The 24,209-nt window shown below is 62.9% G+C and overlaps 1 protein-coding gene across 1 annotated transcript; it reads right to left on the reverse strand.

Annotated features, from left to right (window-relative positions):
- Nucleotides 1-48: 48 nt before the first annotated feature.
- Nucleotides 49-24,115, reverse strand: LOC105469773 (transient receptor potential cation channel subfamily M member 5). The gene is made up of 26 exons (XM_071074075.1): nt 24,056-24,115; nt 20,103-20,265; nt 19,681-19,805; nt 18,684-18,864; nt 17,667-17,833; nt 16,854-17,037; nt 15,048-15,112; nt 14,686-14,877; nt 14,243-14,345; nt 12,151-12,269; nt 11,314-11,664; nt 11,102-11,242; nt 10,910-11,033; nt 10,264-10,409; nt 9,690-9,802; nt 9,352-9,444; nt 8,972-9,230; nt 8,283-8,401; nt 7,800-7,932; nt 7,531-7,705; nt 3,727-3,880; nt 3,132-3,313; nt 2,706-2,838; nt 2,066-2,138; nt 1,582-1,648; nt 49-1,086 (listed from the first exon to the last, which is right to left on the reverse strand). The coding sequence occupies exons 3-26, from the start codon at nt 19,795-19,797 to the stop codon at nt 980-982; spliced, it is 3,498 nt and encodes a 1,165-aa protein (XP_070930176.1). The 5' UTR covers nt 19,798-19,805; nt 20,103-20,265; nt 24,056-24,115; the 3' UTR covers nt 49-979.
- Between the last annotated feature and the right edge of the window lie 94 nt (nt 24,116-24,209).

Genomic DNA, 24,209 nt, shown 5'->3' on the forward strand with positions numbered 1-24,209 from the left:
TGACAGTGCTGGACCACTCGAGGGTGGCTGACACCTGCATCCCTTAATAGCAGATCACCCAGGTGACAGCAAGAGTTGGTAACCCCAGGCCGCCTCTAGGGCTTGTGGCTCAGTGGCAGGTGTCCAGCGAGTACCCTCAATGGGCTTGAGTGGGTCCAGAATCTGCCCTCCCCCAACTAAAGTCCACAGGATGCCATCAGCCCCAGGCCTAGTGCGGACCACAGCTTGGGAGGCGACAGGGAGATGACAAAATGGGTCTGGACAGAGAAGGCTGGGGTGTGAGTGGGCAGTTGCGGGGCTTGGGCAGGTGTTTGACTGAGCCAGGGGTCCAGTTTTATCTGGGTGTTTTCCAGGCTCCACTGGAGATAAAGCAGCCACTGGCACCAACAGGGGCTGTGTCCTAGCGCCATAAACACCAGCGTGTGCTGTACTGGCCATTGGGTGTTGTGGGGACAGCTGACAGACGCCGGGGGTGCCCAGCCTTGTCTTCCAGGAGCCAATCACCTGAGCCCCAAAGGACCTTTTGGGTCTTAAGTGGCAGAAATTCTAACCAGTAGTGTTTCAAAAAAAGATGAGTCTCTTGTCAGGCAACACAAGTCAGGGCAGGGGTGGGTGCAGACCCCACAGCAGCTGCTCAGTCTGAATGGGGGTGCTCCCCCGTCGCACCGCAGGGCCAGCTTTTCTGCGGTGCACGCTGGTCAGTTTCCAAGTAGGGTTACGGTGGGGCACGTTTTCTGCCCGGGGAGTAGTGCCTGTCAGGGTAGACAGCCCCATGACACTGCGGTGCCCCCAGGGAGGCTGGGAGGGACAAGGAGCGGTTCCTTTGGGTGAGGGTCTGGTGAGGCACCAGGAGGGCCATTGTCTGCTGGGGGGTCTGCTGCCCCCTGGGGGTTCCGCTGGAGGTCGGCAAAGGTCAGTGCACAAGACCCAGGGTGGCCTGCTGAGGTGAGATGGCCCCACATATGGCAGGCCAAGCAGCTTAGGTGTCCGAGGAAGGCTGGCCAGCCCCGGGTTGTTCCTGGCCATCTAAACCCCCTCTGTGGTCAGAGGCCACCAGCCGGCTTCCCCCGCCACAGTGTCGAGAGCCTAATGGGAAGGAAGGCCCCCCTGAGTGGTGGGAGCCAGCAGGGCAGGCCCAGGAAGGGGAGAGGTAGCTGGCTCAGAGGCAAGGGCCAGGATGCCATGACTCCCAGAGTGAGTCCCCACAGGCCAGCCTGGGGAAGATGGGGAGCCCAGAGACAACCAGGCCTCCTCCTGCACTCCTGGGACTAGGAAAGCAACTCCCGTGAGGCTGAGGGGCCCTTTTGCCCCCTGAGCAGGACAGCCCGGTAGGGCCTGTGCCAAGCAGAGCCTCAGGAGTCTGAGTGAACCACATTTGACCCTGGCCGAGGCCGGGGCTCTGTCAGAGGGTTCCCACACCGCCCTGAAGAACCATGTCTAGCCAAGGCCTCCTGAGACTCCCAGGCCAGGCAGGGAAGGCAGAGTACACAGCACAGCCTACGGCCCCCACCTGCTCCCACCAGCTGCTGCAGGGTGGGTGCCCATGCCCACCCTCATCCCACGCTCCCCAAACAGGCTTACTGCAGGGGCTGCCACCCTGGGCCAGCATGTCAGCCACAGAGGACACGAGCACCGAGCAATAGTTGATCTGGAGGAGGGAAACATGTCCGGGAAGCTCCAGGGCTCTCAGGACAGCAGGGGACAGGCAACCTCCCCATCTCCCCTCTCCTGCCAGGGCCCCGCTGCCCCGGGACTCCTCCCTCTGGGAGCTGCCACTCAAAGGTGGGGTGGGTGAGGCTCCCGTGAGGCATGTAGAGTGAAACGTGAGGGGTTGTGAATGTGACACCCTCATTTAAGGCTGTGGCCTCTCAAGTGGCAGGGTAGAGCAGGCACAGGTGGGACGGCCCCCTTCCCCAGGACCTTCCTCCACCCACTGGGGTGCTCCTGCCCTGGCTCTGGTCTGGCTCATTTCTGTGAACGACCGGGCAGGGCTGTGGGCAGGTCCCAGTGGCCCCACGCGACCACCCGCCTCCCGTCAGGGAGAGGAGCTCCAGGGCTCGCTTGCCTGTGACTCCAGATGCTTGATGCGTTTTTCTTGCTCCCTCAGCCCCCCAAGGTACTTGGCAACGAAGTCCACTCTGCAGCAGGAGCAGGCGGGTAGCTGTGGATGGCCACGCAGCACTCCGCGTGTGGGGAGCCTCCCCATCCCCTCAGGCCTCCCTGTGTGCCCGAGTCTGGGTGCCCTGGCCCTTTCCCTTCCCCCCTCATGCCCAGATCTGGTGGCACCAGGACCCCTCAAAGTGCACCTGGCACAGGTACAGAGCGCTCTGTGCCTCCCTGGTAGGGCTGGGGTGCCGTCCCTGCCTGGGCACACCACCCAGCAAGACGGTACAGGGCAGGCAGTCGGGGACAGGCCCCTGCAGCCAGGGCTGGAGGGAAGCCGGGGTGGGTAGTCCCACTCCTGAGACCACAGCAGGGAGGGCGCCACGGTCACTGTGCACGCTTCCTTTTCGCCTGGCTGGGCATCCCAGCAGGGTCCCGCACAGGTCAGGCTGGAAAGTGAGGCCCTTGGGCTTGGCCAGGGCCCTGCCCCTACCCGTTCAGCTTCGGCTCCCCAGCTCAGATCCTCTGTCACTGACGCCAAGGGCACATCCCTGCCTAAAGGCAGCCGGACACCCGCCAGTGGTCAGGACAGGCCCCCGTACCTGTTAGCGGTTTTCCGCAGCACCTCCCCCTCGCTGTCCCTCTTCCGCTTCTCCATCTTGCTCAGGAAGTTCTCCTTCTGCACTGTCTCCCAAGTGACGACCTTCTGGTCCAGGGGGTCTGGCAGGTCTCTCTCTGGGAAAGCGGGGCGGCAGTCAGCGTTACTAGAGCACATGGGCCTCAGTGGCAGAGCCCAGGCCTGGTCCTGGGGCAAGGTAGGCCCAGCAGGAGTGAGTGGGGCCCAGCCAGCGGATGGAGGGAGAGAACAGCCCTGTGCAGGGACGGCCAAGCTGCAGGGGGACGGGCTCAGCGGTGCCAGCCTGCACAGAGCCCAGCCGAGGACCCACGGGGCTGAGGAGGGGCCCAGGTCTCTCCAGACCCGCCTCCGGCGCACAGCCCCGCCCTGGGACCCACCGCCCCGGCCTCACCCAGGTGCTCCCGCTTGTGCTCGGCCTCCTTCTTGAAGACCCTGCGGAGCGCCAGGCTCAGGTGGCTGAGCAGGATGAAGGGCGGGGCCAGGGCGGGGCGCTCGTGGTACTCCACAATCAGGTTGTAGCGCTGGAACTTCCAGAACATGTCTGCGTTGCCCTGCACCACCTGGAACGTGTAGCTGCAGGGACACAGCCGAGCCGTCACCTGCCGGCTCCCCACGCCCACCTGGGGGACGCATCCCACCTGTGCCCTGATTGCTGTTGGGGAGCCCTTTTTGAAACCGAGGCCCAGCACTGCTTCTGCACTCTCCTTGGGTCTTCCCCTGTCCGCTCTGCTCTCCTGGACAAGCCCAGAGTTCTCGCCACAGCACCCGTCCCCCAAAGACCCAGGCCCTGCTTCCTGGGACCAGGAGGGCGGCCCACAGAGTTCGAGGTCTTGGGCAGGCAAAGCCCCGCAGTCCAGGCTGTGCCGCCTCCTATCTGCCCCGGGGCACCAAGCCCTGCTGCGGACCGCGAAGGAGGCGGTGTTGGGGAATGACCCTCTGCTCCCTCCGCTCCAGGGCGCTCTCCTCCGGGGGTTGGGTGGAGTCACCTGAACATGGCGATAAGCAGGTTCATGAGCAGCACGTTGGTGACCAACAGGAAGGTGACCAGCAGGAGGATGACCAGCCAGTTGGCGTAGAGGCTGGGGCAGGATGGCGAGTCCTCCAGCAGCAGTGGGTGGGTGGAGCAGTTCACACGGGCTTCTGGAAGGCAAGGGTGCCGTGGGGAACACCGTGGGGACCAGACCAGGGGCAGCCACAAGGGCGGCCTCAGGCAAACGCCCTGAGGTAGAGAGCTTAGTCTCAGTGTTGAACCCAGGGGACACAGGTGCTAGTTAGGTGACCCACTGTCCCAGTTCACCCAGGATGGCCTAGGTTTTAGCACCGAAACCCCCATCACAGCAAACCAGAGCCAGATGGGTGGTGAGCCCCACCCTGGGCCCCCTCTGCCATGTCTGCTGGGCTTCCACCAGGGACTGGAGTCAGCCAGGGCCACAGGCCCTGGAGGTAGAGTCAAGACCCCCGGAGGGATGGAAGGTGGGGGACAGAGGGGTCCCGGGACACAGGTTTCTGCCGGTTGTTGCGTGTGTTAAAACCTCCACCCCTCATCCCAAAAAAGCTTCTGCTGTTGAAGGTTTGGGGAAGCTGCTGAGGAAAGGGAGATGGGGTCCTGACTGCAGGACGTCTCAGAGCCGTTACAGCACTAACCCCTGTGATCATACTCCAAGCTGGGGAGTAATTCCGCCACCTTTCCAAAATGTATTGCGCCAGCAGGCTCCAGACAGGGCTCGCTGCAAGCCCTGAGGGCACCGATCCCACACTGGGCCACTCAAGTCAAGAACATTCTTCAGGCAGTGCACTCTGGGAGCTGGCAGGCTGAGCTCCCTCGGCCCCGGGCAGGGATACCCTGGAGGGGCAGCAGATCTCACTCCAGTCCCTTAAAACCAGAACCTCACACCGGCTTCTCCATTGCAGGGCTCAGCCTTAGACCCCCACCCCACCCCAGCCTGCAGGGCAGGAGGAGGGAGGAGGGAGCCACAGTGGGAGTCAGGGTGCTCAGGATCCCAGCCAGAGGCCAGAGCATGCCCCGGCCATCCGGGACCACATATCCCCTCCATATCCTAATGGGAGCTCCGCTCTCTCCTCCCTCCCCAGCCTGCATGCTGGGTTGTGTCTGTGTGAGCCTGTACATGTGTTTGGATGTGCCTGGCACACATGCTCATGTGTGAGTCTGTGTGAACACACTGGCACACACACAGGCACATTCAAGTGTGTCTTGGTGCCTGCCAGCTCCAGGTTGCCCTGTGGTGGGTTCTGGGGGTCTCCCTGTTCCCAGGTTCCTGCCTCTGTGCCTGGGTCCTGAGCTGGAGGGGTCCGTTCTCCTTCCTGGGGTGAATTCCTGCCTTGTTTCTCCCGAGTGAGTTATTGTGACACATTGGCCTGTGTGTGAGTTATTGAGTGTTTGTGTGTGCACTGGCAGCCAGTGAGCACCAGCCCTCCCCACGCTCCCACCCCAGGCCTGCCCCTCCTCTGCCCGCCCTGGCCACCTCCAGCCCATGAATCTGTTCCTGGGCAGACTGATGACCCCTCTTGTCCCTGCACTCTGGAGGAGCGGGCCAGGGCCAGCCTGGAGAGCCTGTTTGTGAAGCCGTAAATCTGTCTGATAAAAGCAGCTCTGAGGAATGAGACCCCCACACCCTCCCCGACTCTGTGATTTGGGAAGGCGCCACCAGGCCGGGCTGGAAATTAAATTGTCCCTGGGGCCTGGAGCCCCAGAGAACAAGCTCATCACCACAGCTCAACCCCAGCTCCAGCTTGGCACGAGTGCAGAGTGGGGCAGGGGGCTGTCCTGGGCTCTGAGGAGACCTGCAGGCTGTGCAGAAACTGTCTGAGCCTCAGTCTCCCTCTCAGCCCAGCGTGTGTGAGTGACTCTCTGCCCAGCAGCCCAGCATGTGTGAGTGAGTGACTCTCTGCCCAGCAGCCCAGCATGTGTGAGTGAGTGACTCTCTGCCCAGCAGCCCAGCGTGTGTGAGTGACTCTCTGCCCAGCAGCCCAGCGTGTGTGAGTGAGTGACTCTCTGCCCAGCATGTGTGAGTGACTCTCTGCCCAGCAGCAGAGGGGCTCACAGTGAGTGGCTGGGTTCAGCCTGAAGGGCCCAGACATTTGCTTGGCAGCTGAACTGACCCCAAGGAATTGCAGCTCAGAGAGGGGAAGTGACACATCTGAGACTCAGTGTGCGGCCGGGGCTGGCCCTGTTGTAGGCGTTTCAGCACAGGGTTCTGAGATCCCAGCAGCACCGCAGACCTCCCTGAGAGATCCCAGCAGCACCGCAGACCTCCCTGGGGCAGCACTCGGAGCAGGCTCCTTGGGAGTCTGTTTCCCGCCTTCTCCCATCGACAAGGAGGCCATGGCCAGGCCTGTCTCCCCATACGGGTGTCTGGGACTGGCCCGCCAGAGAGGCAGCCACTCAAGAAAGGGGGGACCCCCAACCCTGCCCCGGCTGGAGGCGCCTGTCTAGAGCTCCTCCTGCCCCGAGGGGCCCTGCGGACAGGGCAGTGTTGGAGACCATATGGTGAGGGCGAGGTGGGGTCGCAGGCAGGCAGGGTCTGGTTAAACTAATGGCCTGGAAAATGAATGCCTGTGATGAGCAAACACCAAAATGTCAGGAGGGGCTGCGGGGGCTAAGAAAACAGCCCAAGGAAATGAGCCGTGCTGGGAGAGGCGATTTCCATCACGGCGTCGCCCACGCCTGTCCTGGAGGCCTGTGTTTGCTCCGGTCTGGCCGTCATCCCATCAACAAATATTTATCGCAGATCCTGAGCGCCACTCCACAGAGGTCAGGGTCAGGCCTGGGCAGCACGTTGTGCCATGACTGCCCCATGCTGGGCAGCCCCAGCTGCCTGACACCGCCTGAACAATGTTTCCAGCACCTTCTCTGCTGGATCTCCAAGCATACGGCACCCCTCGAGGGCCCCAGGGGCTGGCTGGCTGCTGGCCCACCTTCCCAGAGGTGTGCGTCCCGTCCCAGGTCGGCTCCTCACTGAGTCCCAGCCATCCCAGGGGACTGCACAGGTCCCTGCCCCATCCCTGAGCTGCCCCATCCCTGAGCTTCCCACCAACCCATCAGCACAGAGGCCCCCATGGCCAAGCGGCTCTGTCCCCCCACCCCGCCCTCCCCACGGCACTGGCTTGTGAAAAAGATTCCAGAGCCTCCACCAGCCCCAGCCAGCTACAGGGGTCGGCCTGGGGACACCCACAGGCATGGACAGGCCACACACACACGTTGGGGTGGGTCCCCAGGAACAGCCAGGGTGCCTTTAGGAGTGGCCACATGGTGGAAGGACGGCATAAGGGCTCTGGTGGGTGGGTGGGTGACGGGGCACCTAGGTCAAGCAGGGCCCTGTGGGAGAAGGGCAGAGGCCAGGGGCCGTGAGGAGAGCCAGAGGGCCCAGACCCTGGATGATAGCTGGGACAGCCTTTGGGCGCACTCTGTGCCCTTAGTGACTGCCCATCCCTTCGCCCCCGATGGACCACCCCCAGAGCAAGACTTGCCGCTTGGCCTTCCCAAGCAGGAGGCCAGTCCTGGCTGCCTTGGGGTCTCCTTGTGTCCCCTTCCCAGCCCAAGGCCCCAGGTCGGGGCTTCGTGACTGGAGCTGCCTTTGCCTCGGGAACCAGGCCTGGCCCTTTGGGGTGTGGGGGGCCTGGGGACCAGGCCTCAGCCACTTTTCCCATCTCTGCCCCAGGCTGGGGTCTCCCTGGCCCCAGCAGACCCCTCTGGAGAGACTCGTGCCCAGGGCTTGTGCACACAGGGCTCCACTTGCTCCCCGCCCCGCCCCTGCTGGCTGTGTGCAAACCATCGATCTCGTCCAGTGGGATCTGTCCGAAGATCTGCAGGTAAGGCCGGTAGAGCACCCGGCGGAAGATCCACTCCAGGCGGCCATCATGGGGGTGCAGCAGCGCCTGGGTGGTGACGCCGTAGGCCACGAGCCACACGCTCAGAAAGAAGAGGAAGAAGAAGACGTCCTTCATCTCCACAGGGTGGGGCAGAAAGAGGGGCGTCAGTGGCCAGCCAGGGGCCCGGGCAGGGGCTGTCTGTCCCTCCAGGGCCAGGCCCGGGGCTCACCATGCGCTCCACCACGATGATCTTGGGGCCCAGCTGCTTGTGTATGGCAAAGATGTGGATCAGCCGCAGCGTGAACACCATGAAGTCCATGGCGAGGACTGTGCGGCCAGCCTCAAACGCCAAGGGCAGCATCCTGGAGGGTGGGAGGTTGATGCGGCTGCGGGGCCCAGAGAGGGGCAGAGGCTTCCCCAGGGGCACACAGCATGCTGGGTGTGGGCAGGGCCAGGGCCAGGCCAGGACTCCTGAGGCCCTGAGTGGCTTCATTTTTTGTTTATTTATTTTTAGCAGACAGGGTCTTGCTCTGTCACCCAGGCCGGAGTGCAGTGTCGTGATCACAGCTTGCTGCAGCCTCAAATTCCCTGGCTCAAGTGACCCACCCACCTCAGCCTCCTGAGTAGCTGGGACCACAGGTGCCACCACCACGCCCGACCTGAGTGGCTTCATCTGGAAGCCTGCCCACAAGCCCCCCTGGGCCCCACAGACCTGCAGGTGACACCCACGATGAACAGGAAGATGGCCACCATGTCACACTTGTTCCAGTTGTCCCCCACATATAGTGTGAACTTCTTCAGCAGGTGTGTGTCCTCATCTGTGAAGAAGCCCTGGGAGGGAGGCAGGCAGTCCACTGATAGCTGTCCAGGCCCCCTTGCTGGGGACAGCCCTACCTGGACAAGCTCGGATCTGTAAGGATCAGGGTTCAGTGTGCCATGGGGATCGGGGTTCCATCTATGACCAGGCCCCAGGCTACCAGTGGGACTGGGGGTCCACTGAAGCTATTCCAGGGCTGTCTGGGGACAGAAGCTGAGGTCAGTCTTCACTTGGAGTCAGGGCTCTTTGTGCCCAGAGTCTAGGGATCAGTTTATTCAGTGTCTGGACTCAGTCTGTGATACAGGTCAGGGTTCAGACTCTGACGAAGGAGACCATGGTCATGCTCAGTCTGGGGCAGGGATGAAGGCTCAGTCTGGAGCAGGGCTCAGGGCTCGGTCCGGAGCAGGGCTCAGGGCTGGGTCCTTGACCAGGATCATGGCCACTGGTGACTGGGAAGGTGGGAGGCCCCATGCTGTTCTTGTTCTACAGATGGGTAGCCCCACCCCAAGAGGGCAGGACCCAGCTTAGGTTGCCCAACCTGAAGCTGCAGAGTGGAGGGGACCCAAGCTAGTGTGGCCACCTACCTGCCGGATTTCCTCCAGCACCAGTGTAAAGACCCAAAAGTAGAGAGTGACCTCGGGCCCCGAGGGTCCCTGGGGGGGCGGCCTGAAGTCCAACAGCAGGACATAGGTGAACAGGAAGAGGAAGGCGAAGTACATGACCACATTCCCCAGGAACACAGTCACGGGAGCGCCCCAGAACTTCTGCCAGCGTGTGAGCAGGAAGACAGCATGCGGGCCTCGGCCACCCTGAGCCCTCGGCGCCTCCACCATCTCCTCCACCCTGTGCCGCAGAGAAGGCCGCAGCGGTGAGGCTGGCGCCCAGCTGGGTGCCCCACCACAGTCCAGCCTCCCAGCCACCACCCGCCGTTCCCCTCCACTCTGCCCGGCCCTCTGCCTCGCACCGGCTGTGCAGGCCGTACAGCAGACTCTTCTCCGTGTCCAGGCTGTCCAGCTCCTGCAGGTCCTCCAGGCCTGTCCTCAGGGAGGCTTCCTCACTGCAAGCACAGGAGAGCTCAGGGCCTGCAGGAAGGACTCCCAGAGGCGCCTGCGTGGCTCCGGGCGCTCAGCCATCAAAGTGCCCACTGGGTGCAAGGACTGTGGGGAGTGGGACCTGCAGGGAGTCTGGACTTGGGGGCTACAGAGTCAGGCTACCACCAGCACCAGCGAGGCCCAGGTGGTGGTTCCGGCACATGCACTGGTACCTGCCCCAGCCAGCAGGCAGCCCACAGGCCTGACCCACCTGAAGGTGATGAGGTTGGTATAGACGAGGGCGGGGCAGAAGAAGGCTCCTAGCAGCCGCAGAATGGGCGTGCCCGCAGCCATGTCCCCCCACCAGATCCTGGTCAGGAAGGCCTGAGGTGAAGGCAAAACTGTTGGCTCCACCTCTGCCCCTTCGCCCAGGCTATGCCCTGCCCCAGGAATGCCCAGGTGCCTGGCCCACGTGAGCTGAAGGGGCGCCCAGCCCAGCCTTCCCTCCCGGAGCCCCCGTCCTGGTGGGGGACGTGCTCCTCGGGACGCTCATCGCAGGGGTGTGGGTTGAGCTGCTGTGCCCTTCACTAGGGAAAAGATTGGGCTTGGTGGTTGGGAAGGACTGAGAGGAGGAAGTGGCACTTCCACTGACCCCAGAGGCAGGAATGTGCCTGGTGGAGGAAGCCGGGGGGCACCTTCCAGGAATAGAAGCCCCACCCCGCTCCCCTGTGCTGGGGACGGGAGTGACAGGGCAGCCGCAGGCTGCGAAGTCAACTCAAGCTGGGCCCAGCTCGCCTGCCAGCCCTGCCCCCTGGCAGCTCTCCCCCAGGCCAGCTGGCACTCACCTGCACGCCATCGTGGGCAAAGAAGGCCTTGGCGTCCGCCTCGGTGGCCAGGTGCAGGCAGGTGGTCTTGCTCCAGCAGCGGTTCCGGCGCACCAGCAGGGCGAAGGCGAGGTCCTCACTGTTGCTGTAGCACTCAGAGAAGAGGTCTGCCCCCGGAGACCCTGGCCGCTAGGACAAGACACCGATGCCCGGCCCCCAACGCCCCTCCTCCATCCCCCGCCCAGACCTGGGGTCTGTGGCCGCACCCTGCATTCACCTCCCAGGGCCCAGCCAGGCCTTCTGCCCCCGCCTGGCCTGCTCTGGACCCTTCCTGACCCTTTGTCCTTCTCTGGCTCTTTCCCTCCCCCAGCAGGATGAGGGGGCCTCCGCCGCCCCGAATGTCCCTTGTCCCGCGGCAGGGCCCAGTGCATGCCTGGGGCGTGAGGCTCTATCTTCCTCACCACGTGCCCAGTGGTCCCACACTCAGGGTCTGGGTCCGCCTCCACCCCAGGCAGAGCCGTCTGTCCTCTCCTACAGAGGAGGCCACTGAGGGTACCTGGAGCCCCACAGCGGTAACAGGCGGCCCTGGCGAGGCCCAGGACCCTTTGTCTGACCCTCTATCACATCCTCCCCCGACACGCGGGCCTGGCCCCGGCCGGTCACTCACCCAGGGCCAGCTGCTCGTACTTCGCCTCGCGCATGGCTCGGGCCGCCTCGGCCTCCGTCTCCAGGTGCGACATCTCTTTGAGGATTTTGCAGGCAGCCAGAGCGGCTGCCACACCTTCCTGGCCCTAGGAGACCCGGTCTCAGGAGGCCGTCCCTCCCCCGCCCCCACGCTGGGCCCACGGCCTCGGCTCACCATGGCCCAGAAGTAGGTGGCCATCTCGTGGCGGTTCTGCAGCACGGCCCACAGGAAGAGGTCCCGCCAGGGGTTCTCACTCTTCTGGTTCAGGTCCAGCAGCCACTTCTGGCCTGTGGGCTGCTTGGCCGGGCCCTTCTCCTGGAGGACATGGGCGTCGGCCTCCCACTGTGGCCCTTGTCTCACCCCCCATTCCCTGGAGCCCCGCTCACCGCCTTCCTGCGGCCCCCCGGCCGGCCGGCCTGGTAGAATCCTCGGCAGGCGTCCTGCAGGAAGTCCTTGAGTACACGGGAGACCTCGTGAAGGGAGAAGGCAGGTGGCCCCGTGGGTGGCTCCCGGGCCTGCTGGGCACCCAGGCCGGCCAGCGTCAGCCGGGCCTCCTCCTGCTTCCGCTGCAGCAGGTCGAAGAGCAGGCTCTTGGGCGACACGGAGCGGTAAAGCTGCTGCAGCCGCCCATACGTCAGGAAGTCAGCCACGTCCGCGCCGTTGTCCACAAAGAGGCGCACAAACTCGGGCTTGTTGCTGACCAGGGCGTCCACCATCACCTCCTCCAGGTCACAGGACTTGGCGGCCATGGAAACCCAAGGGAAGCGGGGCAAGAGAGTGAGTGAGAGACAGGAGGAGGGGGGCCCAAGGAAGGAGAGAGCAGGGAGCACAGGGACCCCATCCCCAGGGCCAGGTCACGCAGACTCTCGCGCTCTCCTGCACCCCAGCCTGCCCCCTGAGTTGGGGCGGGCACAGAGGGGCCAGTCGTGAGAAAATGCTGAGGGTGTCACGACCCCCTTGGGCTTTGGGGACAGCTGGCACCCAGCCGGCTCTGCCTGGGCCAGCGAGCGAGGCAGAACCCCGGGCGGAACCGTGTGGCCTGGTCTTGCCCCAGACTTTAGGACAGTTGGGCAGAATGGGCTCAGCCAAGCAGCCCGCAGGGTGCAGAAGCAGGCAGCGTAGGCAGCTTGGGCAGTGCCGGGAGGGGGAGGGGGAGGGGAAGGGGGAGGGGGAGGGGGAGGGGGAGGGGGAGGGGGAGGCGGGTGGGCCAGACTGGGAGGCACCTTCCACTCCACGTCCCCATTGAAGATCTCACTCTTGGCGATGTCCACGTGGTCCCAGGCCACGGCCAGCTTGAGCTCATCCAGATAGTCCTGAGGCTCCTGGCTGTGGCTCTTGCAGGCTGTGGGCAGAGCAGGCGGGCACTGGCAAGGGTGAAGCTGAGGGCCTGACAGAGCTGGGGCACAGGGTCCCCGAAGGTGGGCTGCCTAGGGACGCGGAAACGGGAACTTCACGCTGGGACTTGAGGGGGCACATGTGCCACTTCTGAGCACCAGCAGGAGGCATAAGACTTTGTGCAAACCGCAGGAGAAGGCGCACTGCCCTGGTCTGTGTCAGCATGGCCCATCTGCTCCCATGTGAGGCACCTTCCTCGGCCGCAACGGGGGTACCCCAGCTAACACCTGGGCCTTGAGGCCACTTCCTGGATGTTGTCAGGGTAGCACGCTGGGCCATGTTTCCTCCACGGGCAAGGGCATTTGACCATGACTTGGTGAGGTCACCAGGGTCACTCGAGGGAGGCCTGCAGCACCTGGGCCGGGTGCATCTGCTGGAAACCGCCGTCCTCGCCAGCCTCAGCCTCCACAGTCGTAGACCCCATAAGACTACGGTACCTCTCTCAGGCCGCTGGGACCAAACTGAGACTCATGAGAAGGGGTGGGGGAGCTCCTAAACAGGGAGGTTCCTAAACAGGGGGGCTCCGTTGACCTTGTCCTGGTGAGGTTGCTAAATCCCGAGCTACCCGCAGTCCAGACACCCTTCCCAGAGCAGCCCCTCACTCAAGGTGTCCCCAGACCCTGCTCAGCAGCGCCCCTCCCTGCTGGGGCTATGTCTGCCTGCCAGCAGCCAGCCCTTCAGCACGTGTTTGTCTCCAACAAAAAGCACATCAAATGCTGATCAAAATTTTCCATTGGCGGGTGAACGGATGCATCAGCCACAGTCTGTCCACAGGCTGGAACCTGACTCCGCCTTACAGAAGGAATGAAGCATGAAATGGTATACGCTGCAACACGGATGAACCGTGAAACCCTCCTGCTTCTGCAGGGAGCCATGGACACGAAACGCCCGTCGGCAAATCCATAGAGACAGGAAGCAGATTGATGGTTCCAGGGGCTGGGGGAAAATGGGGAGTGAGTGCCAAGGGGTATGGGCTCCTTCTGGGGCGATGAAGGCTTCTGGAATTAGATAACAGTGATGGTTGCCCCACCTCGCGAATATACTAAAAACCACTGAATTGGCCAGCGCGGTGGCTCACGCCTGTAACCCCAGCACTTTGGGAGGTCCAGGCGGGCAGATCACGAGGTCAGGAGTTTGAGACCAGCCTGGCCAACATAGTGAAACCCCATCTCTACTAAAAATACAAAAAATTATCTGGGTGTGGTGGCGGGCACCTGTAATCCCAGCTACTTGGAAGGTTGAGGCAGAAGAATCGCTTGAACTCGGGAGGAGGAGGTTGCAGTGAGCCGAGATCGCAGCACTGCACTCCAGCCCGGGCGACGGTGCGAGACTCCATCTCAAAAAACCAAAAACCAAAACAAACAAAAAACAACCTCCCCCACTACAAAAAACCCCACTGAGGCCGGGCGCGGTGGCTCAAGCCTGTAATCCCAGCACTTTGGGAGGCCGAGACGGGCGGATCACGAGGTCAGGAGATCGAGACCATCCTGGCTGACACTGTGAAACCCCGTCTCTACTAAAAACTACAAAAAACTAGCCGGGCGAGGTGGCGGGCGCCTGTAGTCCCAGCTACTCGGGAGGCTGAGGCAGGAGAATGGCGTGAACCCAGGAGGCGGAGCTTGCAGTGAGCTGAGATCCGGCCACTGCACTCCAGCCTGGGTGGCAGAGCGAGACTCCGTCTCAAAAAAAAAAAAAAAAAACCCACTGAATTGAGAGCTTTAAGTATAGTTTTAAGCTGTGGTAAAAAACACATGTCATAAAACTTGCCAAATACAGAGAGATGCATGAATCACGTGTCATCTTTCCCGGGAAGGGACAGGCGGGCGAGCGTCCCAAACGGCCAGGCTGCCAAACCCCAGAGTGTCTCTGAGCATGAAGCCGCCTGATGGTGCCTGCCGTGCCCACCCTGCCCGCCCTCACCTTTCACCAGCGCCTTCAGGATGACTGTGTCCAGCTCCTCGGAGCCCTCCTGCTCAAAGTCGTACACGGTGAGCAGCTGCTGGTGTGACGTGATGTTCTGCAGCTGGGCACCAGAACAGAGCCCCGATGGGGCTGCCTCAGCCAGGACAGGGGCAGGGGCAGGGGCAGGCTGTGGTCGACACCAGCGGAGGCACAGGCAGTGTCCCCAGGTGAGCCTTGCAGCCTGCATGCCCACCACCCACTGGGCCCGGCCCGGGACCACCCACAGACCAAGGGGCTGCCTGGGTCCCTCTGCTCCCTGTGGGCCTGAAGCGAGAGTGGGTGGGGGGCCCGGCAGTCTGAGGTGGGAGGAGTGGGCTGGAGGCTGCATCAGCAGGGGCTCTCCCAGAGGACCACCGCCACCCCGGGAGGAGGGTCGGGAGGACGGGGGGGGAATCGCATACCAGCTTGGTCCAGCGCACGATGTCCTCCCAAGAGAAATGCTCGCTGGGGAACTTCTCCTTAAACTGCTTCTCAGCCACCCTGGGCACCAGGAGGTGGGGCTGGTTCACCAGGGCAGCGAGCACATCGGCGATGCCCCCTGAGCCCGCCAGGATCAGCCACGGGGCAGCCTGCTCCACGGCCCTGGAGATCCTCTGAGACGGGGAGGGAGGGGAGAGTGGAGCCCAGATCATCCCGGCGACATCTGGCTGCAGGTGTCAGGGGGGCCCCCCATCCCTTCCAGCCCCGTCCCAGGGGTGCCCAGAATCCACCAAACCCCTCCACAAGGCTTCAGCCAGCCAGGGGGCCTCAGCCAGGCCCCTACCTCCAAGGTGCTGGGATCTCCATTGACCAGCAAGCAGAGGACAGGGATCTCGATGCTGCCAGTGCCTGTGGACAGGGTACCCGTGAGGCCTGAGGACTCTCTGCCTGGGGTGACCACCCGGATCTCAGGCTCTCAGGCCACCACATTTTCTGGTCAAAGCTAGCTCTTCCGAATAAAGTGAGGGCTTCGTCTGGGCCATGTGGCACAGGCCGCTATTACAGCCCCTGCCATATGGGGGCCGAGGGCTCCAGTTCTAACCCCCACTGCCCAGCACGCGGACTCTGTGGCAAGAGCTGGCCTACGGCTGTTAAAATACAAAGTGACATGGAGGAAACGGAGTCCCCAGCCCTGCAGGTGCACCGCCACACCACACACACTCATGCCGAGCGTGGCAGAGGCAGCGTCTCGACCATCGAGGGAGCTCTGCTGGGCGGGCTGCTCCTGACCGCTCAGCAAACCAAAGAGGTAAGGAGGGAGTCTTCAGGTTTCTCCCCCAAACAGAAGCTGCAAATGAGACTTCTATATGTGAAGCCCCCAGAGAGTCCTGGACCTGCCCCCGTCTTCTGTGAGGGAGCAAATTGACTGGAGATGCCTTAGAATCACCCACAGGGAACTGAACTCCCAGGCGGGCCCCTGACTTTGAAAGGTGCCTCCTGATTGAATCTGGAGGATAAACCAGACCTGGCCAAACGGTGCCCAGGCCAGCAGGGCTTCCGCAGAGCAGAGCAGGGCCCTCTGCCTGTGTCCCCAGAGTTTGATGAGATTTTGTGTTTTCATTTCTAAAGAGTGCTCAGTTGGCCGGGCACAGTGGCTCATGCCTGTAATCTCAGCACTTTGGGAGGCCAAAGCAGGCGGATCACCTGAGGTCAGGAGTTCAAGTCCAGCCTGGCCAACATGGTGCAACCCCATCTCTACTAAAAAAAAAAAAGCCAGGCATGGTGGCACATGCCTATGATCCCAGCTACCCAGGAGGCTGAGGCAGAAGAATTGCTGGAACCCGGTAGGTGGAGGCTGCAGTGAGCTGAGATTGCAACACTGCACTCCAGCCTGGGGAACTGAGTGAGATTCTACCAGAAAAAAAAAAAAAAAAAAAAAAAAGGCTCAGTTGGCCTTGCCAAGAAATTACGGCAGCCCGAGGCCCTGACTCTCCATCCCACCCGGCACGGGCAGCGCTCCCACCCCACACGGCAGCCCGACACCCTGACTCTCTGGGCCATCCGGAGAACAATTCCCGAAACTGCCCACCCAAAAACTGCCCACAAAAAACCATTTTTTGTTTCTAAATATTGTATATTGTTCATAGACGTTATAAATAATTATATGCTTTGTTTATGAATATTATTTACACACTAGCACTTTCTTAGTAAGTCCAGCTTTTGAAAGTGCGACTGGCCAGAGGTGCCCATTTCTCGGGTGACGCTGCCCTCTGGTGGCAGTGTACCTCATGCCTGGTGGCAGGAAGTAGCCCTCTTTCAACTCACACCCCAGAGCCTCTGACCACGGCAAGGCCCAGTGAAAACAGAACTGCACCGGCTCTGGTGGGAATGTCACTGCCCAGCCAGACCCACTCTATCCAGCTGTGCCTCCTGCACCGCCCTGCCCAGACAGCTCCTCCTCCCAGGCCCCCACGGCCCAGGTCTCCAGGTCTCGGTGCCCAGCCATGCTGGCTGCGTTCTGCCTGGGAAGCCCTCCTCCTTCTCCCTGGCGGTCACCCCCACCCTCCCATAGGCGGGTCCCTGGATCCCCACTGGGTCCCAAGGCAGTTGGCCGCCGGCGGCTTTCCTGGGTGGCTGGGGCGGGCCTCACCCCCGTAGCCTGTCCTCTGCTCCGAGATGTGCTTCTCCAGCCTGAGCCGCAGCTCCGTCAGCCCATCGCCCTTCCCCGGGGGGCCTGGCTCCACCAGGATGAAGTGGGAGAGGTTGCTGTCCAGCGAACAGAGAGGCCCCTGGCTGCTGCCGTCATCCTCGGGGTAGTGGACAGGAATATCCTCCTGTGCCCATTCAGGGAGACGAGGCTGAGCCCTCGGGAGGCAGCTTGGGCTGGGTCCCGCTGCAGGATCCTCCCTGCCAGGTCATACACACTACACTATGGGGCCCTGCACAAGGCTTCTACCTGAGCCTTGGTTTCCCCACCCTTCAGACAAAAGGAGGGACCAACAGCTGGGGCCCGGGGACCCTCCTTCGACAGTCAGGGGCAGGGGCGGTGGGGAGCAGGTTCTTTTAGACAGAGCCATGGAGACAGCCGGGGCTGCCGGAAGCTCCTCCTTCCCGACTCTAGGGCTGGTGTCCAGACATCCACCAGGGGCAGCCTGGGCCTCCCTTGGCAGTGCCTTAGACAGACCCCAGCATGGGGGACGGAAGTTGCTTGTCCAGGCTTGGACAGAGCTTGGGGCCTGGGCCCACGTGGTATAGGAGGAGGCTAGGGAGCTCGCCACGTTCTACACTGGCCGTTCCCTATGCGGTACTGCCACCTGCCGGCCGCGTGCTTGCTCTGTCCGATCCCTGCTCCTCCTCCAGCCCGAATCCTGTCCTCCCAGAGCTCTCTGCCCGCTGCCCAAACCCTTCTGAGCCCCTGCCTCCAGGCCCCCAGCAGTCGTGGTGCTGGGAGCTAGATGTGCACCTGGGCCTCCTCCAGAATGCGGCGGTGCAGGACGCGGTCCAGAGAGGCCATGCCGACAGCAACCACACGGGCCTTGGTGGATGTGCTGGCCAGCGAGTGGTCGCGCACGGCCTGCCCGATATGCCGGGCCAGGCCCACGTGGAGGGCACTGGTCAGGATCCAGGCTCCTGTGGGGACGGAGGAGGGGCTCACTGTGCCGCACTGCCCGGGTCTTTCCTAGTTGGCCCCATGCCCTAACACCTAGGCCCAATCAGCAGCCAGTTACCTGGGAGTCAGTGGTGGGTGCTGGGGAATACCTCAAGGCGGGGTGGGGAAGTCGAGGCCCAGAGAGGGCAAGACAGCCACCCAAGGCAGGGGACTGGGCAGCAGTGGGACTGGCTGGGCCCAGAACCTGTGAAGTGGCACCCCCACCCCACCTGGAGCACACATGCTGGGGCCCAGTCCTTCCACTGGGCTCCCTCCGGGACAAATCCGACACAGCTCTGTCCAGCTGCCTCTGCTGGGCCAGAATCCCAGGATGTTTTCCCAAACTTTTACAAAGCCCTCGGCCATGTCTGGCTGGAAGATCTCTGAGTTTGCCACAGTCATTTCTTTAGTGAGGGTCCCTGAAACCTCAGGCCCTTCTCCAGGGTGTTGCATAGGCCAAGCTGCCTCAAAAAAGAGCCCAGTCATTGGACTCTGACCCCTACAGCTGGCTGGCCCGACTGCCTCCCCAGGGGGTCCCACCCTGTATACACCGGGGTGCTTTGGTCCCAGGTATGTGGGAGCAGGGACATCTCGTAGTGGAGGGGGCAGCTCTAAGGAAGGGCCAGGCCCAGCTCGGGGAGGCGCTGGTCCAGTACGTAGGCACTGCTGCACCTGTGGGCACTGCAGAGGACAGGTGGGCAGTTTCGGGAAATGTTCTCCTGATGGTCCAGAGAGTCAGGACCTCGGGCTGCTGTGTGGGGTGGGAGCGCTGCCCGTGCCGGGTGGGGTGGAGAGTCAGGGCCTCGGGCTGCCATGAGGGTGGGGGCTCACCTGTGCTCTGAGCCACCTTCACCAGCCCCTTGCGCAGTACGTCCCGCAGCCAGGACTTCATGGCGAAAGGCTGCTCCTCGCCCACAAGGGACACCACCAGGTTGGGGGCTGGCAGGTGCCACTCAGCAAGCAGCAGGTCAAAGAGCACAGACGGGGCCACTCCGCTCAGCACCCGTACAAACTGCAAGGCGGGGGCTGCAGCTCAGGGCTTTCGGGGCACGGGGCACGGGAACTGCTGGGCATTGGGGTGGGCTGGACACAGGAGGCACTGAGGAGGTGCTGAGCATTTGTGGGCTGGACATGGGGGCACTCAGCACTGGGGACTTGTTGGGCATCAAGGGGGCTGGACACGAGGGGACACGGGGCACTGGGGAGGTTCTGGGCATCAAGGGGGCTGGACACGAGGGGACACGGGGCACTGGGGAGGTTCTGGGCATCAAGGGGGCTGGACACGAGGGGACACTGGGCACTGGGGAGGTTCTGGGCATCAAGGGGGCTGGACACGAGGGGACACTGGGCACTGGGGAGGTTCTGGGCATCAAGGGGGCTGGACACAGGGGGCACTGGGGAGGTGCTGGTTCCTGGTGGCAGGTAGCAGGAGGAGAGTGGCCCCCAATACCCCTTTTGGGACAGAGCCAGACCTCCTTTGACCTGCTGTGTGACCTGGAGAGTCCTGACCCCTCTCTGGGCTGGCGTCCTCCTCAGTGAGCTGAGGGCACTGGTCAGAGGTGGGGCCTTGGATGCGCTTAACCTTGCACCTCCAAATCTCTCGGGGGGACCTCAGGGGTCCCGGTTATCACAGGGAGGTAGGAGGCTGGCCAGAGCCACTCCTTCCAGCTCTGGAACTCTGCTTGTCTGGGGGGTCTGAATATGGCCCCCGGGGAGCAGACCCCAGGGGTGGGGAGGACCCTGGCACTCAGCTTCCAGGGAAGGAAATGGGGGCTCATGGGTTCCAGGTCAAGGCAGACATCGCCCGAGGCCTGGGGACTGCCCCTACCTTGCCTCGCTTCTTCCCAGACCCTCCAAAGTCGACCTCGCCCCTGTGCAAGCCTAGCCCCTGCCGGTCTTCAGCATCCCCGGGGCTTCCGGGACAGGGGCCTTGGACATCCTGCATGACAGCCTCTAGAGATGCAGGGATACCCCGGCCCTTGAGGGCTGGGAATGCCCATCCCCGCCTCCCTCCCCTCAGGGGGCGAGTGCTGCCTTCCCCTAGGAAGCCCCTCTCCAGCCAACATGCACAAGGAGACCTGGGGACTGCCCCAGGCATCTCTGCCCCAGGGACCTTCTCTCCAGCCGGGCCCTGCCCAGCGACCCCCTGCAGCTCTGTCTCTTGCTGTAGCACTGCCCCAACCAAGCTCCTTTCCAGGTGAAGGTGGGATGTGTGGGGCTCTGCCACTGCCTCCTGGTTCCTCTACTCACCCCACTCTGGGCACCTCAGGTCAGCCACACCTGCAGACGCTTCTCCAGAGGCCTTTTGTGGGGATGACCTGGAAACTCTGGAAGACTCAGCAGAGGCCTTGCAGCCCCCTGGCCACACAGCCCACTCACTCCCAGGACAGGGATGCAGAGCCCCTGGGTGCACCTGGGCAGAGATGAGAAGGTGAGGCAGGTGCCCTCAGCTCAGGTGCAGGAGGCAGTGTGGACAAGGGACCACCTTCCTTGCCCAGGAGGTCCAGGAGGCCCAGGACACACAGAGGGGAGGCCTCGCCCCGGCCCACACAGCATCAGCGGCAGAGCTCTTCCCTCAGCGCTCCCGCATCAAGGGAGAAGAGGCCTCATGCACCTCAGCCCTATTCCCTCAACCCTCATGGGGCTCACGTCTCCCAGCTGCCCAGTGAGGTCGGGCATCTCAGTCCCTCTCTATGTGGCAGGGATCCAAGGATCGGCGCTGTCCCCTCAGTGCCCTGCCTCCATCCCTGCCCACAGCCTCATCTCTCAGCTGCCCAGCCCCAGCCTGGCTGACCTCGGACTGGCTTGGCCCCACCTCCTTCCGATTGCTTGTCTGAAAACTCAGTATTGGAAGCTGGTGTCTGAGGACAAGCCCTGGCAGGCAGAGGGCACCTGCTCCGCTGTCTGCCTTCCTGGAACCATGCGCCGGGTCACAGGCCACCGGGCAGAGGTCTCCCTGGGCCCCCAGTCACACTACCCTGCCCAACCTGGGGCTACCTGGAAGCTCCTGATCCCACAGAACTGTCCCTTGGTTATCCTGTGCCCACCCTATGCCCAGGCGCTCTGGGCTGTGCCCACCACAGAAGGCCCTTTGTAAGAAGATAATGGACCGTTCTGTAAAACCTTTCATTTCCTAGAGAGGGGCCCACCCTGTGACCTCAGGAAGGGACATAGGAGTTGAGGGGACCTTCAGGCACGAGAGGGAGTATGTCCTGGGACCCCTGGTGGGGGCCTGGCTTTGGGGCAGAGGCTAAGGCCAAGGCCCTCCCCATTAGGCCTCTGGAGCCAGCACAGTCACTGCGTCCCCAGACAGATATGTCCAAGCCCCAAACCCCAGTATGTGGGAATGCGACCTTTGGAAACAGGCCCGTTGCAGATATGATTAAGATGTAAGTAAAGATGAGGCCATGTTGGAGCAGGGGGAACCCTGATTCCCAGGTTCTGATATAAAAAGGGGACGTTTGGACATAGAGACAGATGAGCAGGGAAAGACACAGGGGAGGTGGAGGCAGGGGTTGGGGGATGCAGCCACAGGCCAAGGGACACCTGGAGCCCCGAAGCTGGAAGAGGCAGGGAGGATCCCCCTCAAGAGCTTGGCCCTGCCGACACCTTGACTTAGGACTTAGCGCTGGTGGCCTCCAGAACCATGAGAAAATCAATTGCCGTTGTTTTAAGATGCCCAGCTCAGGCTGCTGTCACGGCTGCCCAGGGTCCCTGTGCGAGGCCCAAGTCAAGCCTGGCACGACTTCTGGTGACTGCCAGCCCCAGGCAGGACCCACTCACGGACCTCAGCCCCCTCCTCCGGCCAGGCCTGCGGAGGCGCCCTGATGCTGTCAGCACCACGTGGGCCTCAGCCGTCCCTGCAGGGTAATGCAAATCCTCCCGCACTTCCTGCCTGCAGAGCACGAACCAGCCGCAGACCGCAGAGAGGCAGTATTTGAATATGGCCTCCCGCGCTGGTGGAGACGCTTGGCGGTTTTCAGTGTTGGAAGCTCGTGTCTGTGGCCAGGCCCTAGGTGGGGGCTGGAGGCTGGGACAAGGCTTGGCATTGCTGTTGCATCCCAGGGCTGCTGAAACAAAGGGCCACACCTTGGGGGCTCAAAACAACAAACGATGATCTCATAGTTCTAGAGGCCAGACATCCCAAATCCAGGCATCGGCGGGGCCGTGCTCCCTCTGGAAGCTCTCGGATGGGTCCCTCCCACCCCTTCCAGGTTCCCAAGGCGCCAGGTGTCCCTGGCTGTGGCCGCGTGGCTCCAGCCTCCGCCTTGGTTGGCGTGTGGTCCGCCTCGCCTGTCTGTCTCCTCTGCCATCACTGAGTGCCCAGGCCTGCCCTACCCCAGTGTGCAAGGACTCCACTTCCAAATGAGGTCACATTTTAAGCTTCACAGTGGACAGTATGCCACCATTAGTGTCGCCCCGTCTGGGAGGACACCACTTAACACAGAACAGGCAATGAGGTGCAGCCCTGGGCGTGGGTCCTCACCGTGGGCGGGAGTCTCACCCTGGGCGGGAGCCTCACCCTGGGTGGGGGTCCTCAGGCTGGCCTTCATTCCCACCAGGCCCTGCCACACCTGGTCACCCACTGGGGTCAATCCTGGCTATATCTGGACATGTGCCCTGCGGCTGGGGATGCATGGCCAGACTTGTCCCCAGCACAGGGTGTAGGGGTTGGGGTTTGGCCATGACCCTCAGCCTGGGGCACGAGGCTGGGCTGGACAGCACTGTTATCCTTACTTTCCCAATGACTCTTAGGCCGTAGATGGGGGACTCCCTCTTCTCTTCCCTTCATCCCCGGTGGGGAAGCTAATGGGGGCCTGGGCCTTGGGAGGGGTCCTACGGGGCTCCCTGACCCTTGAATTCCTCTCCAGTGAACCTCAGTTTTGCCTCTTGGAAGTTCTGGGATAGGACACCCATGAGCACCCTTCAGCCTGGAGCTCAGCAGCGCCTCCCTGACTCTGTGCAAGCCCCCCGGGGGGAAGAGCAGCAGCCATTAGAGGTGGAAGCAGCCACAACCCAAGCTCTGGCCCTTCCCAGGGCCCACAGCACCCCTTTCCTCCCGAGGACGGGGCAGAACTAGGCGCCCAGCAGCTGAGGTCAGGGAAGCCCAGCAGCAGCGTCGGGCAGCCTCACCTTCCCGGTGGCCGCAACCACCCCTTGCCCCACACCCAGGCTCGGCGCCCCCTACACCCACCGGCCAGCCCAGGGGCTGAGGAGGCATTTGGGCAGGTGCTGGGCACCAGGCAAATGGGCCCAGAAGGAGGCAATGCAAACAGCCGGGATTTGCATGAGCAGGTGCCCAGGTCTTCCGCACCCCTCCCTGTGCATCCCAGGGTGGGGCAGGGAGCCGGGGACAGCCAGGGGCCTTCGTGACCCCATCCCAGAACTCCCAAGAGGCAACACTGAGGCAGCGCCCCGGGCAGTGAAGGTGCTGGGGCTGTCAGGGCAGTGGGGCACCTGTGGCCACAGTCATCCCCGAGACAGCCAGAGCCAAACATGGCTTCCCCGGCCTCCCAGGACCAGTGCAGGACAGGACTGGATGGCCAGGTCCTGGGTTCCCAGCCCCGCTCATCCCCACCAGGCTGTGTGACTTCGGGCGGGTCCCTCAGCCTCCCTGGGCCTGTCTCATTTGTGAGATTTGGGGGAACGGCGGGTCACACGGGGAAGGTGTCAGAATGGTCCCTGCACACAGCAGGCAGGAAGTCAGATGTGTGTCCGTGTCCTCCCTATGAGGATGCCGCATCTCCCTGGGCTGCAGTGGAGGACATGGCTCAGGGAAGTGGTGGCGAGAGGACACAGTAGTGACCTGGTGACCCCAGACCCCTCCCACAGCTCCACTCCCCTCACCCTTGCCTTCTGAGCCACACCTGCCTTTGCAGGCTGCCGGCCAGACACTGTGCCTGAAGTCTCAGATCCAGAGCCCGTGGGGCTGGCCCTCCTGCCCAGACCATCTTCCAGCACTGGGCAGCCCTTCCAGAATGCCCCACCTCGCCCACAGTGGGGCCGGCCCTCCACAGCCCAGGGAAGCGGGGATCCTCCCTGCTAAAGATAAGGAAACTGAGGCAAGAGGCAGGGTGTGGCCAAAGCCGCACTGTCCTGGTCCCCACTCCTCTCGTGCCCACCTGCCCTTCCCGCCCAGGAGGAGGGGTTACAATCCTGCCCCTTCTCCCCACCTGGGCTGGCAGCGGTGCGAGGGTCCCTACCTGCCTGCCTTCTCCCCAGTACCCTGACACGCGGCTGCTGGCCAAGGCGCGGGTGGAGCCGTCTGCCTACCTTGCAGGGTGTGCCCGTGGGCCCAGCTCTCAAGCCTCTCCTCCTCCTCTTCCCCGCCCACAACTTCTGGCCGGGGCAGCCAAT

This window comes from Macaca nemestrina, chromosome 12 (assembly GCF_043159975.1).
Source record: "Macaca nemestrina isolate mMacNem1 chromosome 12, mMacNem.hap1, whole genome shotgun sequence".
Taxonomy (NCBI): Eukaryota; Metazoa; Chordata; class Mammalia; order Primates; family Cercopithecidae; genus Macaca; species Macaca nemestrina.